Source organism: Urocitellus parryii, chromosome 1 (genome assembly GCF_045843805.1).
Source record: "Urocitellus parryii isolate mUroPar1 chromosome 1, mUroPar1.hap1, whole genome shotgun sequence".
In the NCBI taxonomy this organism is placed as follows: domain Eukaryota; kingdom Metazoa; phylum Chordata; class Mammalia; order Rodentia; family Sciuridae; genus Urocitellus; species Urocitellus parryii.
The window spans coordinates 130,838,953-130,856,093 of NC_135531.1; the positions used below are offsets into that span (position 1 = coordinate 130,838,953).

Consider the following 17,141-nt stretch of genomic DNA (forward strand, 5'->3'; position numbering starts at 1 on the left):
TTTTACCCTCTTTCCACGTAGGAGGGAATAAAGCTGGCTGTATATAGGTGTTATACCAAATAACTATTTTTTTTCCCACCTTAGTATTCACGTCTTTGGGTCTCCAAACAAATGGAGGACAGAGACCAGATACTACAAAAACAAAAGCAAAAACAAAACAACCCAAAAAAACAAAACGAAAAACCAAAACTCAGAGTTACTTCCATTTTTTTGAGGATCTCAGCGTATTGAAAACGGAAAATGTGCTAAGAGCGGGTTTTCAAAAACTGGCGTTTTTTAAGTCTTCCCATTGCACCATCCTTTTCTCAATCCTGCCGTTTTATTATCGCTAGACTCATATTCAATCATTTTATTTTTTACAAAATATATTTAGTTGTAGATGGACACATAACTTTATTTTTATTTATTTTTTTACGTGGTGGTGAGGATCCAACCCAGGGCCTCACCCGTGCGAGGCAAGTGCTCTACTCCTGAGCCATATTCCAGCCCTTTAATCTCACTTTAGGAGACATCACAAATGGAAAACTGAAATAACCTCTGATTATATTATTCTGGACTGTTTTATATTAGGTAACTAGTAGGCTACAGGCTCCGGGGCACAGAGCGATGACTCTGCAGGAACGGTGGCGCCGGCCCACGTAGCACCGCGCAGCGTACTCTCGGCCGGGTAAGGCAGCCGGCGCCGGGATCCGCCCGCCACCCGTAGGGGCCTGCTCTCTGCACAAGCAAATTACCCTTCAGGACGGCCGACCCCACTTCCCACCCGTTCAATCAGCTGCCATGCACCCCTTCAGGGAAGGGCACTGGATACCCGTCCCAGGGTCAGGAACCCAGGAGGTATAACTTTTCGTTGGATTGTAAAGGCGGGAGGCGCGCCCACTAAGGCACCAGGGCCACAGAGCGCGGGAACGCCAGCCGACCCCTCCGCGCCTCAGGACGCGAGCGACCCCGATTACTGCCCTCCTTCTTGCCTCCTGTCCAACCAACAACCACTTCCTGCCTCACTCTCGGCCAATCCTCACACTCCACGAAGAATAGCCCTAGGGGGCGTATGGAAAGGTAAGTAGAGGGATGATCACAGCGACCAACCGAATCTAGGAGCTTGCGAAGTGGGGCGGGACTTAGTGCTAGTCATAGCTACTCAGAATCGAGGGGCGGGCCCAGGGCTGGGTTTCGTGCGGTGGGGCTCGGTCGCGCGGCAGCGGCAGCCGAGGCCTTTTGGTTCTGCAGCACGTGACGGTCGGGCCGCCTCCGCCGCTGTCTTCACTGCAGCGCGGGGCCAGGTGTGCGGGTGGGAGAAGGCGCAGGCACTGCCGGTGGTCCCCGGGAGGCTCGAGGTGAGACTGGAGGCCTGCACGCGTCTTCCGGCCTGTGAGGACCTCGGGGGGCCTGGGAACGCTACATCGCGACCAAAGGGGTCGGGCGTGGCCAGCGGCCAGGGATTGGGCTGGCTTTTCGAGGGCCCAGGCTCCGGCGAACTCGCCGGCCAGGAGGGGTGAGGCCTGAACCCGGCCCCTTGAGTTGGGGAACCAGGCCCAAGCCGCGCCACCGGGGTCGGGAGGCGTGGCAGGTGCCCTGGGCCTCCCTTGACCTTTGAGAAGGCGAACTTGTTCTTATGGCTTGGCTTCCAGGGCATTCTTAGGCCTATTACTGGCTGCCTGGGCAGTTTCGAGCTGGGCCGCGTAATCCGGTGGTCCCCGGGAGGATCGGGCCTAGTGGGTTCCCCTAAGTAGCAGGGAAAGATGGAATTAGACTAAGAGAAAATATGTAGAATTACTATTGCAGGTTCAGAATTTGAAATAAGACCCCTACACGAAAACGGGACCCTAGCACCCTGAAGAGGAAGGAGAATGTACTAGAACGCACAGTGGTTGGAAAACTTTAGGCTTAACCATTACAGCACATACTCGGGGGGGTGGGGAGTAATTCAGTCGGAGATTCCACCCGACATTAAAAGCAGGAAAACAACCCAAATCTCATCTAGCATAGCACACTTCACTTTACAGTGGAGGAAACTGAGGCGTTAGAGGCTTGAAGTGACTGGTCCAAGGTCATGCGATTAGTTTAATGGTCCTGTTGGGATTTTAATTGAATGCTAAGATAAAGGCCCTGGTTAAAGTGCTTCATCTGCCATTTGTTGCTGTGCGAATTTGGGCTTTTACCTTTGTGTCCCACACCCCAGTAATAGATTATTAAGTAATACCTTGTAGACTTGTGAAGATTGAATTAAAATGCTTATGCAGGAAAGTCATATGTAGTAACTGCTATATCAATAACTATTGCAGTAAACCATTATAGTCTAAATGCCTTGGTCCACTAAACTGACATCCTAGTCTTTGTTGGTCCTGTTTCTCAGGGCCTGAAGTCACATTTACTTTGATGGGAAGAAGAAACTGGACCCTGTGTTGCCATGACAAAAGCTATTGCTAGTTGAGGGAGGTTAAACTGAGCTGAATATTAAAAGGTTTGAGAGGACAAAGGTGAACAATAGTTAAGTTTCTTTACCTCTAATTTAGGAAATGGAAGGTTTTTTGCTTAATTTTTTTTTAATAATTTTTTTAAAGGGAAGAATTTAAAAAAAAATTTTAAGGGAAGATTTTAAAAACATTCTGTTTAAAAAAAAAAAAAAAGCCATGTGGGAATTCTCCTTTCCATCAGCCTGGGTACACAAACTAGCCAGGTCACTGATCATGAGAAGGCCCTAGTGAACTGTGTGTTGGAGTGAATAACACAACAGAAATTTTCATACTTATCTGAAAATGGGTGTTAGCCTCTCCTTCTCCACCTTACTATCTTAACTCTACAGTTCAATTAGCTTATTATCTTTTAAGAGCACTGTGACAGTTTTGGCAATCACACCATTGCATCCTTTTAGTTACAGAGTTCACTTGCCCTGCAAGATAGCCTAAGGGAATAAAGTAGCAATTGGTAAGCTTAAGCAAGTTTCTTAGACTTGAATTCTGAGGCCAGTATGATAACTTGCATATGTAACTCTTTAGTTTCCACCTCTTCAAAGTGGGAGAGAGGGTCTCCTGGATACCCCACCTTTAGGGGGCAATAAGCTGGTGAATAGAAAACTATTTTTAAAAGTATAATGAATTAGGCAGAATTGGCAGTTCGTAATAATTCCTAGGAAATAATGAAAGTACCTAAGTTCTAACCTAGATAGCTAGCTTATTGCAAAACTTCAGGAGGGCTGGGGCTGTGGCTCAATAGTAGAGTGCATGCCTAGCATGTGTGAGGCACCACATTTAAAAAAAAAAAAAAACAAAACCAAACTTACCAGGAAAGTGCTGGTTGAATGCTGTGTTATAACAACAAATGTACTTTTTTTTTCTCCCACTGAGCCACATTCCCAGCCCCAATAAATGCACTTGTAAATTAAGCTTAACTGTGAACTGTTAAAAATATTTGAGAATAAAGAAAAATAATTTAGAGGATCTTTAGCATATATTATTGGTCACATCTTAAACCTATTTAGTTAATAGGAAAAAAAGTGCTATGGAGGAGCTGGGGTTGTAGCTCAGTGGCAGAGAGCTTGCCTAGCATGTGGGAGGCACTGGGTTTGATCCTCAGCACCACACAAAAAAATAAAAGGCATTGTGTTGAGCTACGACTAAATATTTAAAATTAAAAAATAAATTTAAAAGTGCTATGGAAAAATCAGTTCTGATGTTCCTGTTAATGAAAAACAAAATCCAAAAATGTAAATGAGGCAGTATAGATCTATTTATTTTATTTTTGAGGTGAGTCTCTTTATATTACCCAGGCTGGTCTGAAACCTCTGGACCTTACCTTAGCCTTCAAGTTACTAGGACTGTAGGAATGTGCTATCACACCCAGCTGCATTTATTTCTATTTATTTATTTATTTTTGGTACCTGGGATTGACTTAACCACTAAGCCACATCCCCAGTCCCTCTTTATTTTAAAAACTTTTTGGGTACCTGGGATTGAACCCAGGGGCTCTTTATCATTGAGCCACATCTCCAGCCCTTTTTAATATTTAGAGACAGGGTCTTGCTGAGGTGCTTAGGGCCTCACAAAGTTGCTGAGGCTGACATTGAACTCTGGATCCTCTTGCCTCAGCCTCCTGAGCTGCTGGCATTACAAGCATGTGCCATTGTGCCTGGCCCTTTTTTAATTTTGAGACAAGGTCTCACTGAGGTTGGTTTTGAACTTGAGAGCCTCTTGCCTTATCCTCAGTTGGTGGGGTTACAGACCTTTACCCCCCATGCCTATTTCATCTATTTTTAAATAGACAGGTATTTACAATAAAGACCAGTCTGAGTTTTATGTATTTCCCTTCCTTGAATGTTTTCATTTTTTGACTAGATTGAAGTAGTAAAATCTGCAGGTTCAAAATATAGTGGAAAATATGATAGTAGTAGCAAAATGTTCATCTGTGATTGGAATCAAATTCCTTTTGGGAGGGCGCTGGGGTTGTGGCTCAGCAGTAGAGCGCTTGCCTAGCATGTGAGAGATGCTGGGTTCGATCCTCAGCACCACATAAAAATAAATAAAATATTGTGTCCAATTACAACTAAAAATAAAAAATAAAATTATTTTGGGTCGTTCCTTTCCAATCTAAGATTTTTACAGTATTTGTCTTAAAATTCAGTTTTGTAACCATCAAATTTTAAAAACTGTTAAGAGAAATATTTAGTAATAGCAAAAATTACTGCTAATCTTGAGCAGATGCGGTAAACCAGACACTATCATAAGTACTTTTACATGTATTTTGTTTTATACGTAGTGTTGTTACTGTCGTTTTAGAGAAACTGAGGCCCTGAGGTTAGTAATTTTACCCAAGGTGACAAGTTTTTAAATAGCAATCCAGGGATTGTGACTTGAATTTTTGCTTATGAACACGTCTCTAGCTGTGACTGTAGACGGATTAAGTAATTTCTTTTGGTTTTAATTTCATTACATGTAAAATGGGGATAATAGAACCTCTTGGGTTTTTCTGAATGGACCTTATTGAGTATGATTTTTCTGTTTTCGAATATTAGTAGACTACTTAAGCTGTCTAACCTCACAAATAAGACTTAAAATTTTAAGAGTGCATACTAGATGAATGAACAGCTTATATGAAAGAAAGACTCCCTCTTTTTATTTATACACTGCCTATTTTTAAAATCAATGTTTTTTTTAGAACAATCAAGAACATGAGGTTATTTTTTCTGTTCCTCTTTTTAATTTTTCATAGATTAAAGAAGTTAGAATGGAAATTTCTTTTTTTTTCTTTGTGAGTATGGAGGGGGTGGGAGGGAGAGAGAAGTAGGTTTTGTTTGGTTGTCTATGCGGATCTCAAATTCCTGGGTGCAAGTGATCCTTGTGCCTCAGACTGCTGAGTTGTTGGGACTATAGGGATATGCCACAGCACCTGGGTTGGAAATTTCTTCTTTTAAGAAAGAAAGTCTAATAAAGAAAAGCCCCAAACCAAGTGGCTCACAAATAAATTTTAGTAAATACTTATGGAAAAATTAAAAATAGTTCACAGATTCTTCAAGGGTTTCTAGCTCATTCTGTGAAGCCAGTACTAACCTGATACCAAAATAAGAGACTTTACAAGAAAACAGACCACTATCTCTTCTGAAAACAGATGCAGAAATCTTCAGTAAAATGTTAGTAAACTGAAACCAGCAGCATGCAGTATTGTATAAAAAGGATTATATACTATGACCAATTGGAATTTATCCCAGGAAGGCAAGGTTGGTTCAACATATAAAAATGAATGTAACATATCACATTAATAAAGGACAGAAACTGTTCATCTTAGAGAAAAAATATCCTTTCATGATAAACACTTAACAAACTAGGAATAAATAGGAACTTTGCCAGCCTGATTCAGAGTCAAAAGAAAAAATCTATTTGGAAAGATAAAACATAAAACTGGCAATAAGCTTAAAAATACTTTGTTCCAATTTGTTTTAAAGATTTTTTTGTTGTTGAATGGACCCTTATTTAAAAAAAAATTTTTTTTTAGTTATACATGGACACAATATCTTTGTTTTTTTATGTGGTGCTGAGGATCGAACCCAGTGCCTCACATATGCGAGGCAAGCTCTCTGCCACTGAGCCACAACCCAGTCCAAATGGACCCTTATTTCTGCCTTTTGACAAATTTAATATTTCTGCTAAGTGTTTGCCCATTTTTAAAGTTGACCTAAATATTGTCAGGATTTGCTGAAATGTTACAGAGTAAATTTGCTTTTGTTAAAAAATAGGATGTTTATGCCAAGTGTGGTGGCACATGCCCATAATCCCAGCTGTTTGGTAGACTGAGGCAGGAGGATTGTAAATTTGAGGTCCACCTCAGCAATTTAGTAAGGCCCTATCAGTTTACAAAGGGCTGGGGATATAGCGCAGTGGTAGAGCACTTGTCTAGCATATGTGAAGCTCTGGGTTCAATTCTCATTATGCCAAAAAATAGAAAACAAACAAACAAACTTGTGTTATTTGAAGTCTCATGTAAATGTATAGAAAATAACATGGACTTTTAAAAATTGTGCTGAGAACAGTATTGTAATTTACAAAAAATAATTTAAGGGGTTTCATTAAAAGTAATTGAAGGACAAGGAAAAAAGATGAACATGGAAGTTTATATCTTATACACTGTTGAATGTAAGAGTTGAAGAAATCACATAATGTAGTTGCAGGAAAGCAAGTTTACAATTAATATAGCTTCTTATGTAGAATCCTCTAGCTATATTAGATGTTTTGGTCAAATGAGAATTTAGTGGTTGGAGGTGTAGCTCAGTAGCAGAGCACTTGCCTAGCATTTCCTGTGTTCAATTCCCAGCACTGGAAGGGAAAAAAATAATATATGAGAATTTAAAATTTAGTCATCTGATGTACATGTTGTGTTTTGAAGACCAGGACATTTAAGTATGCCTATAAAATGTACCTGACTGATAGATGAATTATATTTTCATATTTTCACAGCAAGCTGTTGAGCAAGTAGTTCTAAACACACATCTAAAATAGAGAAAGGAGGACTTCTGGAAGTTAAATAAGCCGAAGGAGGCCATACAGAGAATCAGGAGAGACTGGAATTCAGGCTTCTCTGACTTGACAGGTTATTCTGCCACATATGCTGCTGCCTTATGTATGAGGAATTAATTTTCTGAATTTCAGTTTTTAAATAGGCAACTTCCGGGCTGGAGATGTGGCTCAGGACCACATACCAACAAAGATGTTGTGTCCTCTAAGAACTAAAAAATAAATATTAAAAATTCTCTCTCTCTCTCTCTCTCTCTCCTCTCTCTCTCTTTAAAAAAAAAACTTAAAATTAATAATATTTTAAAAAAAATAGGCAACTTCCATTTCTATAAAAATAAATTCACTCTTCTAAAAGTTAAAAGTGAAATGAAATATTAAATGTGAGTGGATTAAGTGCTTTTGAAGGTTCCTTCTGACCCTAATAATTTGAGAGTTGGGCCTTTTTGCTTTGCCTTTGGGAAACTGGGAAGCAAACCAAAAATCTTTGTCTTATAAATGTGCTCTATTTTTTTGGCTTTGTGTACATTTGTTCATATTTGTTTATATCATTACAGAGGATAGAGCTGCTTTGACCTGGGTATAGGTAGATAATTGTTTGATTACCAAACCCCTCCCCACACTTTTTTTCTGGTGCTGGAAATAGAACCCAGGACCTCAAACATGGTAGTCAAGCATTCTACCACTAAACTACACTTTCCATCCCTTAGACCCTTCTTTTTCCTTCTTTTCTTTCTTTCTTTTATGTAGTACTGGGGATCAGGAACTAGTACTTACCACAGACCTAATTCCCTATATCTGCATCAACCCCAATCCTTCTTAATTGAGAAAGACTATCTCACCAGACTTATGTTTCTTATCATATCTGAGTCTTGTTGTAGTTTTTATAGAGAACCAAGTTAATTTCAAGCTGGTTTCTAGACAACTTTGACCAGATCTAAAGAACTATCTTCACTGATCTAGTAATACTTTATTCAGATTTTACTAGTTTTTTATGTGTGTGTTGGGGGGGGCTATAACCAATTTTATCACATCAGTAGTTTTGAAATTTTAGTCTTTTTTGTGTTGTTCTGTGTAGAATGAAAATATACCATAAGTTTTTTTTTTTTTTTTTTTTTTTTGGTACCAGCTTTGAACCCAGGGGTGCTTAACCACTGGGCTATGTCCCCAGCCCTAAGTTGCTTAGAGCCCCACTAAGTTGCTGAGGCTGGCTTTGAACTTGCTATCCTCTTTCCTCAACCTCCTGAGTTGCTGGGATTACAGGCATGCATCAGCACCTGGCTACAGTATTGTTTTTATTAACTTTGCTTACGTTAAGGGATATCATAAGACAATACTCACATTCACATATAACTTAAAGCTGTTTTCTAGAGAAAACAATGGACTCAGATGTTAAAAGATTTTCATATTTGTAGTTTTGATATTTAATTGCTAGTTCTCTGAAGGTCCAGGCCTATAAATGTAATTTGTAATTTTATAAGACAGAATTTAAATGGACACATTGTAAGACAGTTGTGTAGCACTTTTAATTAGTAGCCTAATAATTAGTTATAGCCACCTAGCAGTTGCTTCTTAGCTCAGTGAGACTCTGCTATAGAGAGTTTGAGTTTACAAACTTATAATAATTTATCTTTTAGTTGTAGTTGGACACAATACTTGCACCTATCTATCTGTCTGTATATTTATTTTTGTGTGGTGCTGAGGATTGAACCCAGGGTCTCATACATGCTAGGCGATCAGCTGTACCACTGAGCCACAAACCCAGCCCTGCAAACTTACAGTTTTAAGTGTGTGTTGTGAGGAGGGTGACTCCTGACAGAGAACCAGTAAATGAAGAAAGTGGTGGGTTTCAAGTATTAATTAAAATTATGAGGAACTGGGGTTGTTGCTCTGTGGTGGACTGCTTGCCTGGCATGTCTAAGACACTGGATTTGATCCTCAGCACCACATAAAATAAATAAAAGTATTGTATCTGTCTCCAACTAAAAAATGTTTGTTTTTTTTAATAAAATTATGAGGGAAACTGCAAAAATGGCATTCAGGAATGTAAGAAACTTTGCCTTAGAGTGTTCTATGAAGTTGAATTATAGGAAATGTAGCTGGGCTCAGGGCCATATGCCTGTAATCCCAGATGCTAGGGAGGCTGAGGTAGGAGGATCGTGAGTTCAAAGCCAGCCTCAGCAAAAGAGTGCCTCTGAGTTCAATCCCCAGTACCCTCCACCCTACCCCCCACCCCCGCCTTGCACCTTTTTCCCCCACCCCCTCAAAAAAAAAATAATTGTAGGAAATGTGTTTCTTTAGAGGAAAAGGTTAATTCATCTTTTTTTTTTTTTTAAATATTTTTAGTTATAAGTGGACACAATACCTTTATTTTTATTTTATTTATTTAGTTTTGTGTGGTGCTGAGGATCGAACCCAGGGCTTCACACATGCTAGACAAGTGCTCTACCACTGAGCTACAACCCCATCTCCTGGTAAATTCATCTTAAAAGTAATTCCTTTATTCCCTGAAAACTTGCTGAGTTTTGCAGATTTAGGGACACTTGCTGTCTCTGTCCTTTGGGATAGGAAGACTGTGCTTTTTTTATTTTTTTTTTTATTTTTTAATATTTATTTTTTAGTTCTCGGCGGTCACAACATCTTTGTTTGTATGTGGTGCTGAGGATGGAACCCGGGCCGCACGCATGCCAGGCGAGCGCGCTACCGCTTAAGCTACATCCCCAGCCCCTGTGCTTTTTGTTTTTAAAAATATTTTTACTCTGTTCTTTCCGGTAATCTTAGAAACTGTTGGTGACAACAACAAAGTGTTTATGGTTTTAGAAGGTAGATTTCTTCATTTTTGCAGGCCCTTTTAGCTGACAGCAAGGAGATATGTATATCCTAACTGATATACATCATTTGTAAATATTTCTATATGTAACCCTCTGTATATTAAGCTAAACATGTTTTCTTACTGATGTCTCTAATTCTTTCCATTTCCATATGGATTCCTCTAGCCACCTCCCCTTACTTAATCTTTAAATTCCCTTTTTTTTTTTTCCTGATACCAGGGATTAAACTTGGGCATTTAACCACTGAGCCACATCTCCAGCCCATTTTTATATTTTATTTAGAGATAGCTTAGGCCCTCACTAAGTTGCTGAGGCTGGTTTCTTTCTTTTCTTTTTTAGTTGTAGATGTATTTCTTTTTAGTTATAGTTGTACTTATTTTTTAGTTGTAGTTGGACACAATACCTTCATTTTATTTATTCATTTTTATGTGGTGCTGAGGATCAAACCCAGAGCTGCACACGTGCAAGGCGAGCGCTGTACCACTGAGCCACAACCCCAGCCCCTCTTTTTTTTCTTTTAATAGTTTTAGTTGTAGATGGACACAATACCTCTTTGTATTTATTTTTATGTGGTGCTGAGGATTGAACCCAGTGCCTCACAAGTGTAAGGCAAGCATTTGCCACTGAGCTACAAACCCAGCCCCTGCTGAGGTGGGTTTCGAACTCCCAGTCCTCCTCCTGCCTCAGCCTCCAAGGCCATTGGGGTTACAGGCATGTGCCACTGTGCCTGGATAAATTCTAAGTCTTAACAGTGAAAAAGTGACTCCCACCATCTACTGCCCATATGCTTAATTTTTCTTTTCTTTTCTTTTTTTTTTTGAGAGAGAATTTTATTTATTTTTTAGTTTTTTTCAGCGGACACAACATCTTTGTATGTGGTGCTGAGGATGGAACCCGGGCCGCACGCATGCCAGGCCAGCGCGCTACCACTTGAGCCACATCCCCAGCCCTTAATTTTTCAATTACATATATAACAGTATCAGAATTATTAATGCACCTACTCATGTGAAATGGACTTATTGATTAGCACAGTACTTTTTAAAAATTTTTACGTCCACTGCTGCACCAGCTAACAACTGGTATTTTTATTGTCTATAGTTAAATCTTTTCCAGAATGTCATATAATTGGAGTTTTAAAGCATGTCTATCACTTTTTCAGAGAGGCTTTCTATAGTTAACAATAATCATTTAAGATTCATCCATGTCTTTTTGTGGCTTGAGTGCTCATTTCTTTCAATTGGCTAATCTGTTGAACATATGGTTGCTTGCAAATAATTTTCCAAGTTGGCTTTACTATTTTTTAGTTTCACCGGCAATCGATGAAAGTTCCTATTGCTTCACATCCTTGCCATTTTGGGGGGAATTTATAGCCATTCTAATAGCTGATAGTGGTAACACATTGCTACTTAATTTTTTTTTTTTTAGTTGTAGATGTACACAATATCTTTTTTTTTTTTAAAGAGAGAGTGAGAGAGAATTTTTAATATTTATTTTTTAGTTCTCGGCGGACACATCTTTGTCACATCTTTGTTGGTATGTGGTGCTGAGGATCGAACCCGGGCCGCACGCATTCCAGGCGAGCGCGCTACCGCTTGAGCCACATCCCCAGCCCTACACAATATCTTTATTTTGTTTATTTATTTGTATGTGGTGCTGAGGGTTGAACCCAGTGCCTCACGCAGGCTACAATTCCGGCCCGTCCAACATTGTTATTTTATTGTGAAGTTCCATAATTAAAAAAAATGATGTTGATGGTCTTTTCCTATGCTTATTTGTTATCAGTATATATTTGAGTAGATGTCCAGGTCTTTTGCTCAGTGTTTTGTAAGGTGCTAGTGATGGAACCCAGGGTCAAGAAAGTGCTAAGCGTGTCTATTACTGACCTAATTCTCCGGCTTTTACAGTTTTATATTTGGTTATTATTGCTGAGTTTGAGTTCTTCGTATGCTTTAAAACAGGTCCTTCAAACTGGGTGCAGAGGTGCATGCATATACCCAGAGACTTGGGAGGCTGAGGCAGGAGATAGTAAATTGGAGGCCAGCCATAGCAACTTAGGCTTAATGAGTTCCTGTCTCAAAAAATTAAAAGGGATAAGGATGTAGCTCAGTGGTAAAACATACCTGAGTTCAATACCTAGTACCAAAAATAGAACAAGTCCTTCATAGATGCATATTTTGCAAATAATTTTTTCTAGTTGGCGATTTTTAATTCTCTTTTGATTCTTGTGTTTTCATAGGAGAGAAAATTTTTATTTCAGTTCAACTTACTATTTTTTCATATACCATATCTTTGATGTTGTATGGGAAACTTATTGTCAAAACCATAGTCACCTAAATTTCCTCCTATTTTCCTCTAGAAAGCATAGTAATTACAACATCCTTTTTGTGTGTCTGCTCAATTGGTCAATACAGGTGTAACCTCTTGGATCACATTTGGTATGAGAAGTGTATATAGGGAGACTGAAGGGAAGGTGTTTCTTGCTAATGTCAGATTCTCATTAATGAAGTAGAAAATTAACATCACCTTAAAATATATTATCTTGAATTGTTGGCAAATGTGAACATATGTCTAACAATATTTGGAAATTTTTTTTTTTGAGAGAGGGGGAGAGAGAGAGAATTTTAACATTTATTTTTTAGTTTTCGGCGGACACAACATCTTTGTTTGTATGTGGTGCTGAGGATCGAACCCAGGCCACATGTATGCCAGGCAAGCGCGCTACCACTTGAGCCACATCCCCAGCCCAATATTTGGAAAATTTAAGTCAGCTTAATAGTGGCTTTTTAGAACTAGAATAGACCCAATAACTAGTATTATGTTGGAAGTATTAGTAAATTATAGTTAAAATAGCATATGTAAAGCTTGCAGTGACTGAGACTCCTTAGTGTACCAGTGTGAGAACTGATATGGCACAGTTCAATAATTTTGAACTGTAAGCTTTCACAAACCCTTGGATAATGTGATCGGTACAGATGAGTGCCCAAATACCTCTTTCTTGAATTGTAGAAAATCAGGTTCTACAACTCACGGAGCAGGGGAAATGGTGGTGAAAGATAAATGCATTCCCTGTAGTTTATTTGAAATATCTACCTTGTTCCCAACAAGACAGATTGCTTTCCCTACTCAGTAACACCCCCTTGCCCTCCAATAATACCAGTTTTCTTGGTCTCCTAACCTGGACCAGTTGTTCTATAGTCACATGTTCCCTTACTAAACCCTGCCAAAATGTCTCTGTTCTGGATCATTCCCTTTGCTGCTCTTTCCTGTCTTTTGTCTCTTGTCACAGTACCTCAGTGTGAAACTACATGGTAACATGTTTAGGGTTTCAGTGAGGGGGAGGAGGGTTGGTTTCTTTGAATCTTGTTTATTTATTGTCAAAATGAGTAGGTTTTCACTAAGTCTTATTAGTTCCTAGTGTGTAAAAGAAAATGAGAGGAATACCTCATAGAAAGTTTACATAAAACAATGTATGTGAAAATCCATTTGTAAATTGGAATGTAGTATAAATAGATTACTCATAAGCCTAATTCATGATTTTCAAAGTGTGGTCTCTGGACCAGTATCCTCAGCATCCTCTTAACTTAAAGTCCCATTGAATTAGGCTTAACTTTGCCTTCCCTGCCTTGCCCTGCCCTGCCCTGTGGAAACAAATTTTGGGATGAGCTCAGCAATCTTTGGGGTGTCTGCTTATTCTATACTGGGGATTGAATCCAGGGGCACTGTACCACTGAGCTATATCCCCAGCTCTTTTTAATTTTTTGAGACAGAGTTTTTGCTCAGTTATCCAGACTGGCCTAGAACTTGGGATTCTCCTGTCTTTTAAGATTCCAAAGAATCAGGGATTACACGTGTTTACTATCACATGTGGCAGCAGTCTGGATTTTAATACCCAACTCCCCTCCCACGATGTTGATATATGTTCAAGTTTGAGATGTACTGCCCTACTTCATTAAACCTAAAAACCTAAAGACAATTATCTCAGTAACAATACCAAAGTAAAAATTTATTTTCTGAGGGCTCTGGAAGCTAGAGGTTATTAGAGACAAAGGTTCTGTCAGGATTACTTTCTTGTGAGGTCCTTCCTAACTTGCCTTAGCCTGCAGGTGACCCTCTTTTCCCTCTGTTTTCTCTTGGCCTTTTTTTCTGTGCTGTGTGCTCCTGTTGCTACTTCCTCTTACATGGACACCAGCACTATTGATCCCTTATGACCTCATTTAACCTTAATTACCTCCTTAAAGGCCCTGTTTCCAAATATAGTCATAGGGAGTTGAAGCGTCATAATATGAATTTCGTGGTGGTGAGTTATACAACTCAAGTCATAGTAACAACAGTATATCAACAAATTAAAAAATGTTGAGAAAAAAAAATCCTACCTTTTTAAAGGTAAGTTATTTACGTTTTAGAGAACAGGGATGCTGGGGATTGAACCTAAGGACTTCTGAGGCATATTCTGCCACTGAGCTATACCCCCAGTCCTGTTTTACAAAGTTATAATCATTGTAACCAAATATTGTAAAATATCACCAAATTTCCTTTCTTTTTATTTCATGGGTACTCGACCACTGAGCCACATCCCTGGCCCTGTTTTATATTTTTTATTTAGGGTCTCACTGAGTTGCTTAGTGCCTTGCTTTTGCTGAGGCTGGCTTTGAACTCTGGGTCCTCCTTGCCTCAGCCTCCGAAGCTGCTGGGATTACAGGTGCAAATTTCCTTTCTTAATCAATTTTAAATATATAGTTCAGTAGTGTTAAGCATATTTATGCTATTGTGAAACATCTTCAGAACTTTATCATCTTGCAGAATTGAACCTATTCTTATTTAAAAACAACAACAACAACAACAAAAAAAAACCTTACTGGGGTGTAGTGGTATATGCCTACGATCCCAGCAACTCTGGAGACTGAAACAAGAGGATTGAAAGTTTGAGGCCCGCCTCAGCAATTTAGCATGGTAGAAGCAATTTAGTGAGACCCTATCATAAATTTAAAAAGGGAAGGGGATGTGGCTCAGTGGTTAAATGCCTCTGAGTTTAATCCCTGTACCAACCAGCACATAAATAAAAATCTCTTCATTGCTCTTTTCCCCCAGCCCGTTGGCTTCAATTCTACTTTCTTTGCCTTTGAATTTTGACTGCTTTAGAAACCGCATGTAAATTGGAATCGTGCATAATGTGTCCTTTTGTAACTTTTATTTTACTTAGCATGATATCTTCAATAAGTATCCATGTGCTGGCATATGACAGGATTTTGTTTTAAGGTCGAATAGTCTTCCATTATATCTGTATGCCACATTCATCCATTGATTGACATCCATTGATTGGGTTGCTTTCACTTCTTAGCTATTGTGAATAGTGCTGCTGCGAACATGGGTGTGGGTTTGTAAATACCTCTGTGAGATCCTGCTTTAAATTATTTTGGCCACACACTGCAGAATGGGGTTGCTGGATCATATGGAATCTGTTTCCCATAGCAGTTGTACAATTTTACAGTCCCATTCACAGTACATCAGGATTCCAACTTCTCTACATCACTGTCAACACTTGTTGGATTATTTTTATATGATATTCCTGGATTAAAAAATATTTTAGGCCAGGCATGGTGGTGCACACCTGTAATCCCAGCAACTTAGAAGGCTGAGACAGGAGGATCACGAGTTCAAAGCCAGCCTCAGCAAAAGCCAGGTGCTAAGCAACTCAGTGAGACCCTGTCTCTAAATAAAATACAAAATAGGGCTGGGGATGTGGCTCACATCCCTCAGTTCAATCCCCAGTAACTCCCCCCCCCAAAAAAAAATTTAAAGAATTTTTCGAATCCAGTGTTCTTATAACAGTGTTGACCTGTTCCTCCACCCAGGACTAGTGATTGAACCAGTGGCTTTGAGTATGCTAGGCAAGTGCTTTACAATTGAATTAAATCCTCCACCCAACAATGTTTTTATCATAGGATTTTTATCTGAAACCAGGACTCTTGTGCTGATTTTGGAGCACTGCAAGGAGCCTGAGAGAAAGGTGAACAGAAATCCACAGATTTTGTCATGAGGAAAAAAATTAATAGGAAAACAATACGTGGTGCATTTTAGCTTTACTTAAATGCACATTAAGGGAGCAAATAATGAATGTTGGTAAACATAAGGGAAGTGGGAAACGTCTTCTCTAGGATGAAAGGAGGATTTTGGGGGAACGGCCTAAGGGAGAGGGTTCTGATTGCTAGCTAGAAGGCATAGAGATTTTTGCAAACAGGGACTCAAAATTTTGGGGGTGATGAGGCTATCATCTGGGTATAAAATGGCCTCAGAGAGGAAGAAGAATTGAAACCTTAGTAATGTAGGATACCAGTAAGTGTCCTGGTAATGAGAGGGAAAGACCAGTGTTAATTTAAAACAAGGAAAAAAGGATATTCTGTGCCATATGTTGAGAGCACATGGTGTTGCACTTAAAAAATTTGTTTCTTCCCCAGCTTCTTCCATCTTCACTCTGCCTTCTCAGGCCCCAAAACAAAAAAACTACCCATGTGGCTCAGTTATTATTTCTTTAGATCAAGGCTCTTTGGAAAGGAGGCCCACCTAACCACCCATAAGTCTGATATAAAGTCTAATATAATATATAAGTGCTTAGAAAATAAGAGTTAAAAGTAGCTCATTTTTGGTATAATATTTTTGTTCTTGAGTCTTTTAGTCAATTTATTTTGGGGGTACTGGGATTTAACCGAGGGGTGATTTACCACTGATATACATCCTTGGCTCTTTATTATTTGAGACAGGGTTTCACTAAGTTTCTGAGTCCGGCCTTTTTTTTTTTTTTTTTCTCCCTCATGGTGCTGGGGATTGAACTCAGGGCTTTAGGTATACAAGGCAAGCACTCTTCCCAGCCCGAGGTTGGCTTTGAACTTGTGATCATCCTGACTCAACCTCCTGAGATACTGGTGTCCATCACTGTGCCTGGCTTAAAATTGAATCTTTTAACTAATTTTAGGAAAACCCCTTAATCTCTCTGGGTTTACTTTTCTCCTTGCTTTTAGGATAAAATACAGTAAAATTCTTTTTAGTTCTTTGATTTGAAAGTGTTAATTTTAAACAAGAGAAGTTAACACATTGAACTTATTTTACTCTCTTTATATAGATCATGGAAGGGAAGTGGTTATTATGTATGTTTCTGGTCCTTGGAGCTACTGTTGTTCAGGCTCATGATGGGCATGAAGATGATATGATTGATATTGAGGATGACCTTGATGATGTCATTGAAGAGGTAGAAGACTCAAAATCAGATACCAGTATGCCTCCATCTCCAAAGGTTTGAAGTAGTTTTTGAATC

At 39.2% G+C, this 17,141-nt stretch overlaps 1 protein-coding gene across 2 annotated transcripts in view; it reads left to right on the plus strand.

Moving 5' to 3' along the window:
* Nucleotides 1–1,171: 1,171 nt before the first annotated feature.
* The window catches only part of Canx (calnexin), a 33,751-nt gene continuing 17,781 nt past the window's right edge, over nt 1,172–17,141 (plus strand). Inside the window, exons 1-3 of one of the 2 annotated variants that reach the window (XM_077801464.1) lie at nt 1,172–1,337; nt 6,948–7,080; nt 16,950–17,120. In XM_077801464.1, coding sequence (XP_077657590.1) covers nt 16,953–17,120 — 168 coding nt within the window. In that variant the 5' untranslated portion in view covers nt 1,172–1,337; nt 6,948–7,080; nt 16,950–16,952. The remainder of the gene's footprint in view (nt 1,338–6,947; nt 7,081–16,949; nt 17,121–17,141) is intronic. The other variant, XM_026412295.2, reaches the window with a different exon arrangement.